General features: G+C 42.0%; 2 protein-coding genes across 2 annotated transcripts; both read right to left on the bottom strand.

The window, feature by feature from the left end:
- Positions 1–780: 780 nt before the first annotated feature.
- On the bottom strand, positions 781–1764 carry LOC307169043 (trace amine-associated receptor 13c-like; the record flags this gene model as incomplete). Its single annotated transcript, XM_079889432.1, has 1 exon — positions 781–1764. One exon carries the CDS (start codon positions 1762–1764, stop codon positions 781–783), a length of 984 nt encoding a protein of 327 aa, XP_079745558.1.
- A 10153-nt stretch (positions 1765–11917) lies between these two features.
- Positions 11918–12901, bottom strand: LOC307168697 (trace amine-associated receptor 13c-like; the record flags this gene model as incomplete). The annotated part of the gene is made up of 1 exon (XM_079888865.1): positions 11918–12901. One exon carries the CDS (start codon positions 12899–12901, stop codon positions 11918–11920), a length of 984 nt encoding a protein of 327 aa, XP_079744991.1.
- Positions 12902–17418: the final 4517 nt, after the last annotated feature.

The raw sequence follows: 17418 nt of genomic DNA, 5'->3' as shown, positions 1-17418 counted from the left end.
TCAGACATACTTCTTTGTCACATTTTCGGATGTTTAGTAAGCCTATGCTATTTCAGATGCAGCCAATGGGTTTTTGGTTAAATGGCTGAAATAAGGTTGAAAACAGGTTGAAAAGTGTGAGTGTCGTGCAGATATTTTCTTCCATTTAAAGAACTTTAGAATTAATGGCATTACAGTTAAACACGTATTTATCAGTTTGTCTGATCTTTTTTTTGATTAGCCAACATTGATTATCCCCTCAGATTAACTTTTTTTTGGTGTGGATTTTCGATGGAATAATACAAAATTGCAAACTGCTGCAAAAACGTGGGGATTTGTTGAATTTGCATTATGCCTGATTCCTGCAATAGATAGAAACTACTATCTAACGAGGTGTCCCACACTCCACCGAATGTACAAAAAATGAACTACAACAAACATTATGATAATAACCATAAAACATACAATAAAATAGATCTTTCATTATTCATTATTTCCTTGTAAAAATTTAAAAATGACACAATAAAAATGCAATCTGTATTGGCATATGCACAGCCGGCAAATGAGAGGTTTCAAATGCGATCACGTGTACTCTGGGTCCATATTTGAACCTGTTGTCAAAAAAGATCAATGTGTGATACTGATAACTGAACTGTATTTCGGCAATATTTGAGGAAATGTTCAATAGCTGTTTTGTAGTCAAGACTCATGTTTAATATAACAAAATAATGTAGGCCTTACATTAACCTTGACAAAGTATAAATAAAAAACAGGAGAAAATTTTGTCTTAAATTCAATGACTTACTGCACATTCATCAGAGAGGAGTCTTCATTAAACACTTTAAATGTGAAAATTAATTTTAGGCTTTTCTGAAACCAGGGGTAAAATAAGGCATAAATGATGGGATTAATGGTGGAGTTCAGATAGAAAAATATTACAGTAACATCTCTGACAAAAAACACATCAGCATTACTATAAGAAACCACTAATGTACAAATATAATATGGCAGTAAACACAGGAGAAACACAAAGACCAGAATCCCCAGCAGTTTTGCAGCTTTTCGCTCTGATTTGTCACTGACTCTGTTTTTAGAGGATTCTTTGCTGTTGTGAACCTGAAGGGCTCTTATAGCAGTCACATGTTTCCTAACAATGACAAAAACATGAGTGTATAATATTATGATGATTGTACATGGCATAAGAAACACAACCAGGAGATCAATGATGGTTGAAACCCCATCTACAGTATAAAAACATTCTCCTGGACACGTGACAGTGAAGTTTCCATTAATGAAGAGCAGAGTGAAGTTATAAAGGAGTGAAAACAGCCAGTTAAATAAAGTTGCTATGCAGATCACAGTGGGAGAGATTTTCTCTGAGTAAAAAAAAGGAGAATGTAAAGCCAGAAACCGATCAACTGCTATTAGAGCCACAGTGTGAACAGACACACTTGTTGCTTGAAAATTCACTAATTTAAAGACCGAGCACATCACTGGTCCAGAAATCCAACATGACTCGATGTGCCAAGAAAAAAAAAGTGGCATCACAAAAACTCCGGCCAGCAGATCAGACGCAGCTAAAGAGAGGATGAGGATGTTAGCAGGAGTGTGGAGCTGCTTGAAGTGACTAACAGAGATGATGACCAGCAGGTTTCCACACACGGTCAGAAGAGCCACAGCTGCTGCGGCCACATACAGAATCACATAGACAGAGAAAGAAACAGATCTCTCTGGACAGGAATATTCCTGACAATCATCAGTTTGGTTCACTAGTGTAAGATTCATTCTAGAAGAAACATCCAACTTCCTTCATATTCCTTCAATGACTTCCTTCACATAAAAAATGAGTAACCACAGATAAAAATCTCTGAAGATGCCATTTGTCTTTCCAACAGCTCTGAACTGCTCCTCACCGAAACTCAAGTCACTCCTGGAGGCTCCACAATACCAGATAAATATGGGCTACAACCCACGCAGCCTTTTATACACGTGACATGTTGACTCTTTCCGAGACTGGCAGCATCAAGGGAGAAGAACATACAGCTGGGAGATCAACTGATTCTGTTCATCCAGAAGAAAAGAGCTAAAGAGTGTCACACTAAATGTGGATATGAAGCATTTTAAGTGTTCTGCTATTTTAACTGCAAACAAATCTTCGTCTGAACACACAGCTAGTTTTCAAAGGCCTTCATTAGAGGAAGATGATCTTTGACCCCAGAATGCTGTAATTACAGCATCTACCAGCAGGGGCTGACCGAGCCACACTAAACAACCAAACCTTCACCTTGAGCTAAACTGGAGGTGGACAAAATAAAAACACAGGACAGCATCTACAGAGTGGTACAGGTATGATGTAAATTTGTTGACCAAAACACGGAAAAGAGTTAGCATTTTAGCACTTCCGGTTTCATCGTCCCGAAGTCAAAGGGTTTTTTGAAAAGGGTTCAGTGGAATTGGTTAAATGGCTGTAATAAGGTCTGTGGTGAACACAAGCTCAAGACACTTTCAAGTTTTATTCTATGACATAAAATACATCAGTGTTATCCCACTCGTGATTTTTGTTAAAGCTGTTAAGTGTCTTGAAATATTCATAAAATTGTGTTCATCTGTGAAAATTATCTTGATGGACAAAACATGTATCATAAACTTTTGTTTTGTTGTTGTTTTGATCATAGAGCTTGTTTTATGCGATAATCCGAAAGCCTGCGACAAAAATCTCTAAGTCTCTAAGATGTCTGCTAAAATCGCGCTAAATCTGGAAAACATCTAAACATCTGATTCACGTCTTTTAAAAACGCAGTTTTTAAATACATTCTAAATCATAAACATCTTATAAAGACATTTTCTAAATGTTTATTTAACATCTGACTGGAAAAGACTTAGAGACATATTGCAGATGAGCAAACACTCTAAAAAATACATCTTGCAGATGTTAAAGCAGAACTTGGTAACTTTTTTAACTTAATAAAACTGTCTAGAAATCATTTGGATGGTTAAACAACCTGTTCTGGTGATATTGGTGACTTTCCCCGCTCCCCCCAGCGTAACAGCGTTCCCAGGCGGAAAACCAACCTTGCAACTTGGGGACTACCGTCCCGGCAAGATAGAAATTGGAAGTCTTGTGAGAAGCGAGAACGAGAGCGAGCGCGAAACACAAATTGCTTTACGGCAATTCGACATAAACACACACGCATGTATGATGCATGCGCTTGGACCCCTCTGTGCACCCTACAATATGTGCTCCCAGACGAGTGCCATTGGCAATGAAGGACAAAATTATCAATGAACTCAACAGAATGACTGAACTGGGTGTCATTAAAGCTACACTGTGTGATTTTTACCCCCATCTAGCGGTGAAATTGTATATGACTACCCAGTGAAAATTAGTTTCTGTTCCTCTCAATTCCGAGGGCGTTTTAACTCCTACGGTGGCCGTATTATTCCAAGATTAACATGGCTTCCAGTTATCACTTCGTCCATGACAATAATAAACAATACGTCTAAAATGAATAAAACTACAGGACAGATGTCAGGAGGTAAACGTCACCCTTGGAATCGGCTATCCCAGCATAATCAGATTAGGCTCGTTACAATGTGTACAAAGTAAAAGCAATTAAAAATAACAAAAATTTACAGTGTCCTTTTTTTTATATAGCTTAAAAAATTGCGCCTTTAAAACTATTCATCACCTGTGATCCGTCGCAGCACAGATTTATGTTACAAGGTAAACAATACTTTTTCACCATTGACGCGAGGATGAAGTTATACTAGAGGTCGTTCTGGCGTTATGCACAACCATGCTATGGTTAGACAAGCAACTATAAAACTTCGAATTTACACAAATGAATTACAACAGGCTGAATTACCTGTCGAGAAGAAAGCAGGCAACATCGGCGTCCGTTTTAAAATCTTTTCTCCTCATGAGCTCTTTCCATCTGGGAAAAGTTACTCCAATATTGACTATGGTCTTGCTGATTTGTCTGTCGCGTTGACGTTTTAATTCTCTCTTTCAAATGTGAGTACGCACGCACACACACACACACACACCACACTATCTTTCAAATCTGCCGGCACTCGCGAGCTCGCGAGTAATCTCCCCCTCGCATTCGTCTCTGTGTCACTGAGTGAAAAACGCAAAAGGCGAAGCTTGAATTTACAGGCATGTCCCTCTTTGGCTAATGTAGTTTCAAGATGGAGGGGCAACATGGCGACCGGCATTCGAACCCCTCACCCGTATGTTCTTTCAATGGCAGATTATAAACTTAAGAGAATACTTTATTACTTGAAAGAAGTAAATATATATTAATGAGCACATATATTTTTGAAAGAACTAAGTGTTTTTTGCTAAGAATCAACTAAAAAAGTTACACAGTGTAGCTTTAAGTCAGTTCAGGAGCCCACTGAGTGGGTCTCATCTATGGTGGCTGCACGTAAGAAAGACGGTGCCGTAAGACTGTGTCCACCTCAACAAGGCCCTCCTCAGGCCACATCATCCCATGAAAACAGTCGAACAGGTGATCGCTGACATGCCAGGAGCCAAGGTGTTCAGCATCCTTGATGCTAAGTGTGGGTTCTGGCAGGTGCCACTCAGTGAGGAATCATCAAAGTTGACAACCTTCATGACCCCAGTGGGCCGATATGCCTTCCTGCGCATACCCTATGGGATATCAACGGGTAGTGAAGTCTTCCAAAGGTGTATGGAGCAGCTCTTTGAAGGACAACCATGTGCGATCGTCGTTGACGACATCCTCGTCTGGGGCAGCACAAGAGAAGAGCATGACCAGCGCCTCCGCCAGGTCATGGACAGAATACGTGCCGTAAACCTTAAGCTTAACCCTGACAAGTGCCGTTTTCGGGTGTCTGAGGTGTCGTATGTGGGTCACCTTCTAACTGACCAGGGCATAAAGCCCGATCCTACAAAAACAGATGCAGTCCGTTCTATTGTAACAAACATCTGTCAGTTACTCAGTTTTTTAAAACTGCAATTACACTCCTCACCACTAGAGGTATTAGTGAGACCTCTATGCCTAGATAAAGAGACAGGTGAGCAGTAGAAGAAATTAGCATGGCTGACCTCCTTGGTCTCCTGTCAAACAAAGTCCTGGTTGAGAAACGCTCTGTTTCATGCTCAACTGTAAGTAAAATGTATATGTTCATGTTGATGTTTTATTTACTGATGAAAGATTATCTTTGTACTAATTGAATATAGTGAATGGATTGCACATAATTAACAGGAGGCATTTTGTGTCTTGTAGAAGGACTTTTCTGTTTGTACTGAACGAATATTTGTGCCAACTTTGTGGTCCTGGCTGAGATTTTGCTACACTGAGTCCAGCAACAAGGTTTCTGGTTGGATGTAGTTACCTTGGATAGTTGGATTACTGCTATGGACTTACTTTGGTGGGAAATCTGTATGTTTGATGACGGCCAGCAACCGTCGCTCGTTTACCATCCAAACCTCCACACCATTTGACTTTCTAAAGAGAATTAAGACTTGTATCTGACTCTCATAAATCACCTTAACCGTTTACAACAGTGAACGTTATAAAGACTGATTCATATATTGCTGGAAACTTCAACTCTTATACCACACTATTATATCTCTTTGTGTACTGGGTGTTTTGGCAATACTTTTGGAATGTAGCTTCTTTGTTTTGAATATATTTTGGGGTCTATATATAAAATCATTTCATTGCTGTTTTTGTTTGCTCTTTGGTTTAAACATATGTTGATGCTTATGACCCTCCCTATTAACAGACTATTAATTAGCATTTACCCAAAGTAACTGTTGGTTATACTATGCCAACCCCAGAAGACAAGCATGGAGTCCAAAGGTTCTTGGGCATGACAAACTATTTGTCAAAATTCATCCCAGGCTATAGTGAAACTACAGCACCCCTGCGTCAACTCTTGCTTCAGGATGTAGAGTGATGCTGGCAGGAGCACCACATGGCAGCATTCACCAGACTCAAGGAGCTACTCACGAGTCCCCCTGTACTTCAGTACTTTGACGTGCATCAGCCTGTGGTATTGTCTGCAGATGCTTCGCAGCATGGCCTGGGTGCGGTCTGCCTCCAAAACAACAAACCGGTGGCGTTTGCCTCAAGAGCACTTACGGAGACTGAGTCACACTACGCTCAGATAGAGAAAGAGATGCTGGCCCTTGTCTATGCTTGTCAGAAGTTCCACGACTACATATATGGCCGTCCAGTGACTGTCGAAACTGATCATCAGCCTCTCATCACGATTCTAAAAAAACCACTGCACTCAGCCTCTGCACGCCTTCAGAGGATGATGCTTAAGCTGCAGCGCTATAACCTCAACGTCATTTACAAGAGAGGGAAAGAGCTATACCTAGCAGATGCGCTCTCGCGTGCACACCTGCCCTCCACTGACTGGGCTGAAACTAGTGAGGATTACGATGTGATGACAGTGGAAGTTCTCTCTTCCAGGAGAATGGTGGAATTGAGACAGGAAACACAGGCAGACTATCTGTGCAGGCGCCTATCTGAGGTCGTTGCCGAAGGCTGGCCTGACTCTTTAAAGAAGCTGCCACATGACCTCAGGCAGTTCTATGCCTTAAGAGATGAACTCACAGTTGATAATGGCCTATTGCTCCGTGGTCAGCGTTTCATCATTCCCCACTCACTGCAACACTATTATATCAGACAGCTGCATCAGGGTCACCCGGGCCTAGAAGCAACAAAACGCAGGGCCAGAGAAACCATGTTTTGGCCCAGCATATACCAGGACATTGAACATGAAATCTCCAGATGTGCTCCATGTAATGCCCTCAGACCACACCAAACAAAGGAGCCCCTTCAACTGCATGATATACCAGACTTGCCATGGGCCCTCACAGCAGCGGATGTTTTTGAGTGGGAGGGGAAAGAACACCTGGTACTCGTCGACTCTTACTCTGGCTGGTTTGAAATAGACCAACTACCAAACGTGACCAGCGCAACCATTATAACCAGGCTAAAGCGCCACTTTGCCACCCATGGAGCTCCCCAACAGCTAATGACTGACAACGCAGCATATTTCACAAGCAGGGAGTTCCAAGAATTTGCCCACATATGGGACTTTTGCCATGTCACCAGCAGCCCCCATTACCCTCAATCAAATGGGCTAGCTGAGAGGGCTGTACGCTCAGCCAAACACCTGCTGGAAAAGTGTGCACGTGATGGTACGGATGTATATGCGGCACTGCTCAATTTACGTAACATACCAAGGGAAGGGCTGCCCTCACCAGCCCAGCGCCTGCTTTCTCGGTGCACTAAGACTCTCATTCCCATGACCAAGGTTATGTATGTGCCAAAGGTAGAAACACAGATCCGGGCAGCTCTGACACGGACCAGACAGAGAGGAAAGAAACATTACGACAGATCAGCCAGACCTTTGGCTTCGTTGCAAGCTGGGCAGACAGTGAGAATGCAGATGAACAGGGGATATGACAGATTGGCAACGGTAATAGGAAGAGCACCGCAGCCAAACAGCTACCAGGTTCAGTCTGGAGATGCCACATATGTGAGAAACAGGCGCCATTTACTACACACACCTGAACAATACACCCCTCCCACAACAGCAGAGGCCTCACTCAGCACCAACAGTGACTCTCTGCCAGAACCCTAGCCTAATGGTGAACAGCCACAATCAGAACAGGTGCAGGAACCACCCGTAGTTGTCACCCGTTCAGGAAGAATATCAAAGCCCAACACCCGGTACAAGGACTACACTACTTAAGTGTAGAGAGGTCCCTTTCCTCTGTTGCAGCAGCCCTGTTCCGTGTGGCTAAAAAATAAAATAAAATAAAAAACCCTGTTAAATGCTTGGAACGATGTTAAATGTTTTACCTTATTTTGTGTGTCAGGTCGTACACTGCTCCCAGTTCTACTGCACTTACATAGCAGAAAAGGTTAGGGCTAACTGTTACTATGTATACCCATCATTAAGAAGGGGGATGTAGATTATGTTGATGACGTAGGAGCCCTGGAAAAAGTGAAGCAGCGCAGGTGCGGAAATAAGGCACATGTAAATGTTGATAATAAAGAGCAGACCTGAGTTCTACACGAAGTGTCAGTAAGTTTGTATACACATATATAGAGCACCGTCCTTCGGATGAGACGTTAAACCGAGGTCCTGACTCTCTGTGGTCATTAAAAATCCCAGGATGTCCTTCGAAAAAGAGTAGGGGTAACCCCGGCATCCTGGCCAAATTTGCCCCTTGGCCCCTGTCCATCATGGCCTCCTAATCATCCCCATATATACTGATTGGCTTCATCACTGTCTCCTCTCCACCAGTAAGCTGGTGTGTGGTGGGCGTTCTGGCGCAATATGGCTGCCGTCGCATCATCCAAGTGGATGCTGCACATTGGTGGTGGTTGAGGAGATTCCCCCATCTATGTAAAGCGCTTTGAGGTCACAGAAAAAGCGCTATATAAATGTAACGAATTATTATTATTATTATATATACTCCGATCATAACAAACGCACATGAGCAGCGGTAGAGAGGGGGAGAAGGCCGCCGCAAGTGTATGGGGAGCTCGTGGGGAAAACGTGCGACAACAAAAGGGAAAATCAGCGAAGAAGTGACTAGAGTTCGCTAAAGTTGCCGAGTTCTGCTTTAATAAGACATCAACGTCACAATGATGTACGTGTGCTATCAGGGATGCTAACTGTCGGTTGGCCAACAAAGTAACATCATACCTGCACATCTCTATAGGCCGTCTCTGTCTTTAAGTTGCATTTGAACATATTCCCCTGGTTTCACAGACTTGGCTTAAACTAGTCCCTATTCGGGCGGGACTAGTTTTCCAAACGACGCTTGACTTACAATTCTTAACAACCTACGTCTGTGATTTCATGTACGGATTCGGACAGGACTAACATCTCCGTGTTTATTACCTAGGTAGGAGTGTCTGTGTTTTACATGTGGCCATTGCAGAAGATCACGTGTTCAGAATGCGTGGATTGCGTATGGTTTATATTTTGAAATTAAGTACTTTTTAAAATTAAGCACTTTGAAATATAAAGTAAAACGTCCTAACGTATTTAGTGTTTTGTAAACATTTTATAAAAAATTTTGTATAAAAAACTAAACATACATTTATCATCATGATTTTATAGAACTGGGTTCTTATAATAAACAGTAATATATAAACATAATATATAAGTTTTAACTTATATAATTTACACGTTATGTAATTAAGTGCAGAAATTAAAGTAATCTTACCTAAAACTGATATTACAGTAGCCAATCTTAACAGTTTACGTGATTTGGCTCTTCTTGTTGATTTCATTTTTTTATTTCTTCGCAGTGTACTGAACACATCTACATTCATTATCGGTGCGCAAAAAGCAGAAACTTGAATACCGGCGCGATAGCGAGAGATTGTAGTTCTATTCTGTAGTTCACGTTGACCAAAACAGACAAGAAAAAGCGTTTTGGAAAAAAACATTTTCGGCAATCACAGACATTCGCATTCGGACGGGATTAGATTTCTCTGAGGACCGCCGAGTTTGACGAAAAACAGTAGGTAATTTGCTCTGGAATTTTTACAGAGGTCGTGTGAGAAAAAGACAGACATGGCAGATTCGGACAGGATTAAAATCTCAAAGTACGTCTGTGAAACAGAAATTTCTCCAACGTCCCCCTGTGAAACTAGTCCCGTCCGAATAGGGCTATATGTTTGAGCTGTTTTAACTGAAAGCAACTTGCACTGATATACCTTAAAATATGTCAGTGCCACTGTTTTGTCTTAAGATGCACCAGTAATGTTTTTGCTAAGGCACATTTAGGCCGGTGGGGCGGCAGTGGCTCAGTGGTTCATGTAGGTTGTCTACAAACCAGAAGGTTGATAGTTTAATCCCCGGTTCCACCTGACCAAGTGTCGAGGTGTCCATGAGCAAGACACCTAACCCCAGCTGCTCCCGACGAGCTGGATGGCGCCTTGCATGGCTGACACCGCCGTCTGTGTATGAATGGGTGAATGTGAGGCAATATGTAAAGCGCTTTGGTGGCCATGGGTCTGTTGAAAGCGCTATATAAATGCAGTCCATTTACCATTTATAAAAGCAACTTAAATGTCCTGATTGAACTAAGGCAAATCTTAGCTTAATCTAGTCCAGTCTGTGAAACCCGGCCATTACGTTTTAAGATGTTGATATATAGCCTTCTTTTAATATTATTTTATGAAATCACACAGAAATAGGCTAGCCTACACATTGAAAATGCATTTATTCTTATAATGAAGGCATGTAGCCTAAACTAGACAAGAAAGAATCTGGACTTTAAACGGAAAAGATTCTGGGCCCTATTTTAACGATCTGAAACACAAGTATCAAACGTGAAACGCAAGTAACTTTGTGGGCGGATCTCGAGCGCGTTGCTATTATACCGGCGGGATAAATGACTCTTGCACCTGACGCAAATCTAAAATGGGTTGGTCTGAAGTAGCTGCATTACTCATAGGTGTGGTTTGGGCGTAACGTGAAATAAACCAATCAGAGCGTCATCTCACATTCCCTTTAAAAGCAGGCGCACTTGTTCTATGGCGGATTGCTATTATAACTGCAGATTTTAAAAAGACAGAGAAGTGACATTGTAATGGGATGGGAGAAACCCACCCAAATTAGCTTCGGTTAATCAGGAGTATGATAATTTGGGTAAATGTGTAAGCTAGATTTATGCCTATTTTTTCACATCTTCATGGACACCATGATGATTTCCCTTGTGTGGTAATATTTTTCCTTGTAATTATGTATGGTTTGCAAAAATGTGAACTGCTGCGTCTGTGTATAGTAGATAAACAAAGTGTATGCGCGTTGTGCACACGCTACATTATGGCAAAGCATGCGCCCTTAAAATAGCATCTGAATAACGCGCCACTGACTTTAGACTAGGTTTTTCCTGGTCAGTGGCGGAATTGTTTTCTGAAACTACAAAATAGCACCAGGGAACGTTTGCGCCGGAACACGCCTCCTCTTTTCGCTGAACCGCCCCTGGGAGCGCAAGTTCATTCCCTAATTTACCGACGTGCGTCTGTGGAGGGAAAAGTCCGCTGTGCGCAGGTGCAAAATAGGAATGATACATGCGTCAGTGTACAAAGTCATTTGCGCTGGGTGCAAGATAGGGCCCTCTAAACCTTTATTTCGTTTTAGACTTAACACAAAAGCGTTTGTTCATTTCACAGTAGCGTCTCTCTCTCCCGGTTTGGGAGCACACAGGTTGAAAAGTGAGTCTCGCGCGGATCTTCTTTACACGCTAATGGCCAGTCCAGCCCAGCTCTCTTTAGAATTTACGGCAGTATAGTGGCACATATTTACACTTAAACACATATTTATCAGTTTGTCTGAACTTTTCTGATTAGCCAATGTTGATTTCCCCCTCAGATTAACCTTTTTTGGTGAGAATTTGCGTTAGAAAAATAAAAAATTGCAAGCTGCTGCAAAAATATGGGGATTTGTTGAATTTGCATTATGCCTGATATCTGCGATAGATAGAAACTAGACTGACAATGTGTCCCACACTCCACTCAATGTACAAAAAAATAACTACAACAAACATTATGAAAATAACCATAAAACATACAATACAATTGCTCTTACAGTATTCATTATTTAATTGTAAGCATTTAATAACACAATATAACACAAAAAATAACAAATAACACGCAGTAAATGCAGTCTGTATTGGCATATGCACAGCCAGCAAACAACAGGTTTATAGACAAACAAATGCAATCACGTGTATAGGCTACTCTGGGTCAGTCAGTCTGTTGCCAAAAAAGGGCGATATGTATTTCGGCAATAGGCCTATTTGAGAAAAGATACAATAGCTGTTTTGTAGTCAGGACTCATGTTATATAAAAAAAGAATGTAGCTACATTAACCTATAGGAAAAAAAAGAGGAGAAACATTCTGTCTTACATTCAATGACTTACTGCACATTCATCAGAGAGGAGTCTTCATTAAACACTTTAAATGTGAAAATTAATTTTAAGCTTTTCTGAAACCAGGGATAGAATAAGGCGTAAATTATGGGATTAATGGTGGAGTTCAGGAAGAAAAATATTACTGTAACATCTCTGACATAAAAGAAGTCAGCTTGATCATATGGAATCACTAAAGAACAAATATAATATGGCAGTAAACACAGGAGAAACACAAAGACCAGAATCCCCAGCAGTTTTGCAGCTTTTCGCTCTGATTTGTCACTGACTCTGTTTTTAGAGGATTCTTTGCTGTTGTGAACCTGAAGGGCTCTTATAGCAGTCACATGTTTCCTAACAATGACAAAAACATGAGTGTATAATATTATGATGAGTGTACATGGCATAAGAAACACAATCAAGAGATCAATGAAGGATGAAACCCCAACTACAATATAAAAACATTCTCCTGGACACATGACAGTGAAGTTTCCATTAATGAAGAGCAGAGTGAAGTTATAAAGGAGTGAAAACAGCCAGTTAAATAAAGTTGCTATGTAGATCACAGTGGGTGAGATTTTCTCTGAGTAAAAAAAAGGAGAATGTAAAGCCAAAAACCGATCAACTGCTATTAGAGCCACAGTGTGAACAGACACGCATGTTGCATGAAAAGTAAAAAAATTGAAAACCGAGCACATCACTGGTCCAGAAATCCAACATGACTCAATGAGCAAAATCAAGTGAAGTGGCATCACAAAAACTCCGACCAGCAGATCAGACGCAGCTAAAGAGAGGATGAGGATGTTAGCAGGAGTGTGGAGCTGCTTGAAGTGACTAACAGAGATGATGACCAGCAGGTTTCCACACACGGTCAGAAGAGACACAGCTGCTGCGGCCACATACAGAATCACATAGACAGAGAAAGAAACAGATCTCTCTGGACAGAAATATTCCTGACAGTCATCAGTTTGGTTCACTGCTATAATATTCATTCTGAAGTACTTGGAAAAAACACTTAAACATAGTGTTGTTCCCTGTGACTTCCTTCATATAACCACATGCGTAACTACAGATAAAGATCTCTGAAGATGCTGTTTGTCTTTCCAGCAGCTCTGAACTGCTCCTCACTGAAACAGTCCGTCCTGGAGGCTCCACAACAAAGACATTCTACAATCTATATTGCCTTTTTATACACTTGATATGTTGACTCTTACCAAGATAAGCAGCATCAAGGGAGAAGAACATACAGCTGGGAGACCAACTGATTTACATAGTATTCATACAAAAACATAGATGGGCTTAAAGGGTTAGTTCACCCAAAAATGAAAATGATGTCGTTAATTACTCACCCTCATGTCGTTTCAAACCGTAAGACCTTCGTTAATCTTCGGAACAAAAATGAAGATATTTTCATAGAGCTTTCTGACCTCCCATAGACTGCAATGTAATTACTACTTTAAAGGCCCAGAAAGGTAGTAAAGACATTGTTAAAATATTCCATGTTACTACAGTGGTTCAACCTTAATGTTATGAAGCAACGAGAATACTTTTTGTGCGCAAAAAACAAACAAAAATAACAACTTTATTCAACTATTTCTTCTCATCTACCTCAGTCTCCTATGCTGTTTACAGGGTTAAAGTATTCCGGCGGGGGGTCGGATTTCCGGCTTGAGGGCAGGCAAAATTTATTTATCAGGCTGCAAATTACAGTCGGAGGCACTTTAATCTGACTTGAATAACACACCGGTCCCCTTCAACCTACCTGTCACCACTATTGCCACCCACTGGAGAACTCGACTGTTATATATTTGTCCCGATTTTCCGCGCATTTGTGAAAAAAAACCCCTTGCCTTTCCCGCACTTCTTACGGTCCCTGAATGCATCTCACACGCAGCCTCGCTCTAACGTGCTTCTCTCGGAAACCAAAACAATGAACGCGGATGCTGTAGCTAGTGTTAATGGCTTATTTACAACTTTAAACATCTAAAAGAAGCGGCGATGGGCGCAGGGCAGGTGGAAGACAGGCCTGTTGTTGTGGATTATGCAAAAGAAGTTTTGCAAAATGGACGCTAATGATCGACCAGACCAGAGCCATAGAGAGAAAGAGTTGCGACACTCTTTGATGTCGCCGCTATGGCTGTCACGTGGTTCATGTAAGCCCCAATAGTTCCAAAACATACGCTGGCTGTCATGTTCTTCTATGGGACAGACAGCAGCGATTGCATTATTGAACGGTAAATATAAAATAAAACACACACCCAAGTACTTTTTCAGCTGTTATTGCACTATTGCATTTTGTTAATGTCAGTTTTGCATTTGGAGATAAGTTTTAGGCTATATTTTTGGAGGGAAAAGCTTATTGTTCATGTTCGCATGGGTAGTAGCACTGGCTTTAGCGGCTCTAACTTAACTTTTCCATATCACTCATCTGATGATGGACGTCTCATGATATTTATTTTAGCACAACTGGGCTGTATTAGACTATTGATTCCCCTGATTTTGCTTATGAATTCAGCCATTAGCCTACCTTCGTGATCACGCAAAGAGGTCTGCCGTGGCGGTCCGTTCAGAGTTCGCTTAAATATTTTTTATTAAAAATGACAGACAACAAAAATGTGTGAGTGTGTGTGAACAAGAAAAACAAAAACCAGGGGCAGGTGATCCATGAAACAGACAGGACTGGTGATGGCCATAACAATCCTAGAGGTCCAGCATTGTTCTCACAAGCCGCTTCACTCAAGACAATAAAACATAATGAAAAGTTAGTATATCCCAAAAAATTAAATTAAATAAAAGTTGCTATAAAGGTGGTAGCGATCCATTACCGAACTCTTACTGTCACAGCTGACGAAGTCGCACTAGCTAGCAGGCAGTGCTTGAAAATTGGTTGAAACAACCAACATAAAATATAAATAATTACGCTGTGCATATACAAATGAAGACCAGTATAAGCATAGCAAAGGGCCTCTGATACAATATAGACAGTTGACAATTCAAAAGAGGTCGATATTTCAGCAACTTAACTCTGGAACAACTCGACGCGCAGCAATGTAAATGAATGGTGTCCAACGCCCAAATGACAGTGTTTGGAACTAATCCGATCTTCAAATCCCGGAAGTAGGCGGTTAAAAGCGCCGCCATTTTTTACAACGGAGGTCTATGGGAGTGTCGCAACTCTTTCTCTCTATGGCTCTGGACCAGACGAGTCATCGGATAAAGAGGCGAAGAGCAGCAAGTTCTACGACTGATCCACAGTGAGTGTAGAGTTTATATGCTCATTCTGTGGAGTAAAGTCGGGCGAACGGGGACGCTGCGTTGCCGCGCTTATCACCGGCGCTCATGAATTCATCCGGTGCATCGGATCTGTCCATCCCCGGGACCCCGCACGAGAGCACAGTGTCGGACCATCCCCCCTCCGCTACGTGCCTCCCTTCTGCAGCCGTGCGCGCGGTGAGACAGGTGTGCACGGGAAAGACACGCGGTGTTATCTTTGCCAATAAAATGTATTCAAATCTGAATTACATAACATTGTATTGGCTGTCAATCACGATGGGAGAGTAGACGAGTTACAGCATGTCCACCATATCTTGTGGGGGTTTTGGATTAAGCCATTTGTGGTGCCCTTACCACATTGTGCCTCATATACTGTAAATGTTAGACCCAGTGACAGGCTGGCATGAAATGGCTTGCATAATACTAAGTAAGGAGGCCATAATATTTTTGACTCATGGCTGAAGTTAAGTTTCTCCAGCTCTCCCAAGGTTGGCAAAAAAAATGCATCTCAAAATGCATCAGATTGATGCTTTAAAATATGGAATTTTCAAAATTTTCTTCCTGGGGGATCATGCCCCCGGACCGCCCTAAAGGGGTAATATCCTTCTCACCTTTTTCACCTCTGACCCGTTTTCATGCCTGAAAAACGGGCTTGGTAAAAGTCCTGGTTGAGCCACAGAAAGTTCAGGCTCAGGATTTTTTTTCACTTTAAGCCCTGTGTTTATGTTAAAATTACAGTACAGCTCTGTATTGGCTGATGCTGTTCATGTGAGCACCATGAAGCATGTGTGTGATGCTGACGCAGGAGCTGGCCAATAATGAGGCGGCGTTCTGACATAGAATCAGTAAGATTCTACTAGGTTCTTGAGAAAGCTCAAACGTGCTGCTTAACATGAGAATGAACCTCACTGGTTCTTGAGGAAGCTCAAACGTGCTGCGTAACACGAGAATGAACCTCACTGGTTCTTGAGGAAGCTCAAACGTGCTGCGTAACATGAGAATGAACCTCACTGGTTCTTGCTGAAGCTCAAACGTGTTGCCTAACACGAGAATGAACCTCACTGGTTCTTGCTGAAGCTCAAACGTGCTGCGTAACATGAGAATGAACCTCACTGGTTCTTGAGAAAGCTCAAACGTGCTGCGTAACACGAGAATGAACCTCACTGGTTCTTGCTGAAGCTCAAACGTGCTGCGTAACACGAGAATGAACCTCACTGGTTCTTGAGGAAGCTCAAACGTGCTGCGTAACACGAGAATGAACCTTACTGGTTCTTGCTGAAGCTCAAACGTGCTGCGTAACACGAGAATGAACCTCACTGGTTCTTGAGAAAGCTCAAAGTGCTGCGTAACATGAGAATGAACCTCACTGGTTCTTGAGGAAGCTCAAACGTGCTGCGTAACACGAGAATGAACCTCACTGGTTCTTGCTGAAGCTCAAACGTGCTGCGTAACACGAGAATGAACCTCATTGGTTCTTGAGGAAGCTCAAACGTGCTGCGTAACACGAGAATGAACCTCACTGGTTCTTGAGAAAGCTCAAACGTGCTGCGTAACATGAGAATGAACCTCACTGGTTCTTGCTGAAGCTCAAACGTGCTGCGTAACACGAGAATGAACCTCACTGGTTCTTGAGAAAGCTCAAACGTGCTGCGTAACATGAGAATGAACCTCACTGGTTCTTGCTGAAGCTCAAACGTGCTGCGTAACACGAGAATGAATCTCACTGGTTCTTGAGAAAGCTCAAACGTGCTGCGTAACACGAGAATGAACCTCACTGGTTCTTGAGAAAGCTCAAACGTGCTGCGTAACATGAGAATGAACCTCACTGGTTCTTGCTGAAGCTCAAACGTGCTGCGTAACACGAGAATGAACCTCACTGGTTCTTGAGAAAGCTCAAACGTGCTGCGTAACATGAGAATGAACCTCACTGGTTCTTGAGGAAGCTCAAACGTGCTGCGTAACACGAGAATGAACCTCACTGGTTCTTGCTGAAGCTCAAACGTGCTGCGTAACACGAGAATGAACCTCATTGGTTCTTGAGGAAGCTCAAACGTGCTGCGTAACACGAGAATGAACCTCACTGGTTCTTGAGAAAGCTCAAACGTGCTGCGTAACATGAGAATGAACCTCACTGGTTCTTGCTGAAGCTCAAACGTGCTGCGTAACACGAGAATGAACCTCACTGGTTCTTGAGAAAGCTCAAACGTGCTGCGTAACATGAGAATGAACCTCACTG

Source organism: Squalius cephalus (assembly GCF_949319135.1).
Source record: "Squalius cephalus genome assembly, chromosome: 12".
NCBI lineage: Eukaryota > Metazoa > Chordata > Actinopteri > Cypriniformes > Leuciscidae > Squalius > Squalius cephalus.
Note: the sequence above shows the minus strand (reverse complement) of the source record. Positions and strands in the feature narration are given on the sequence as shown.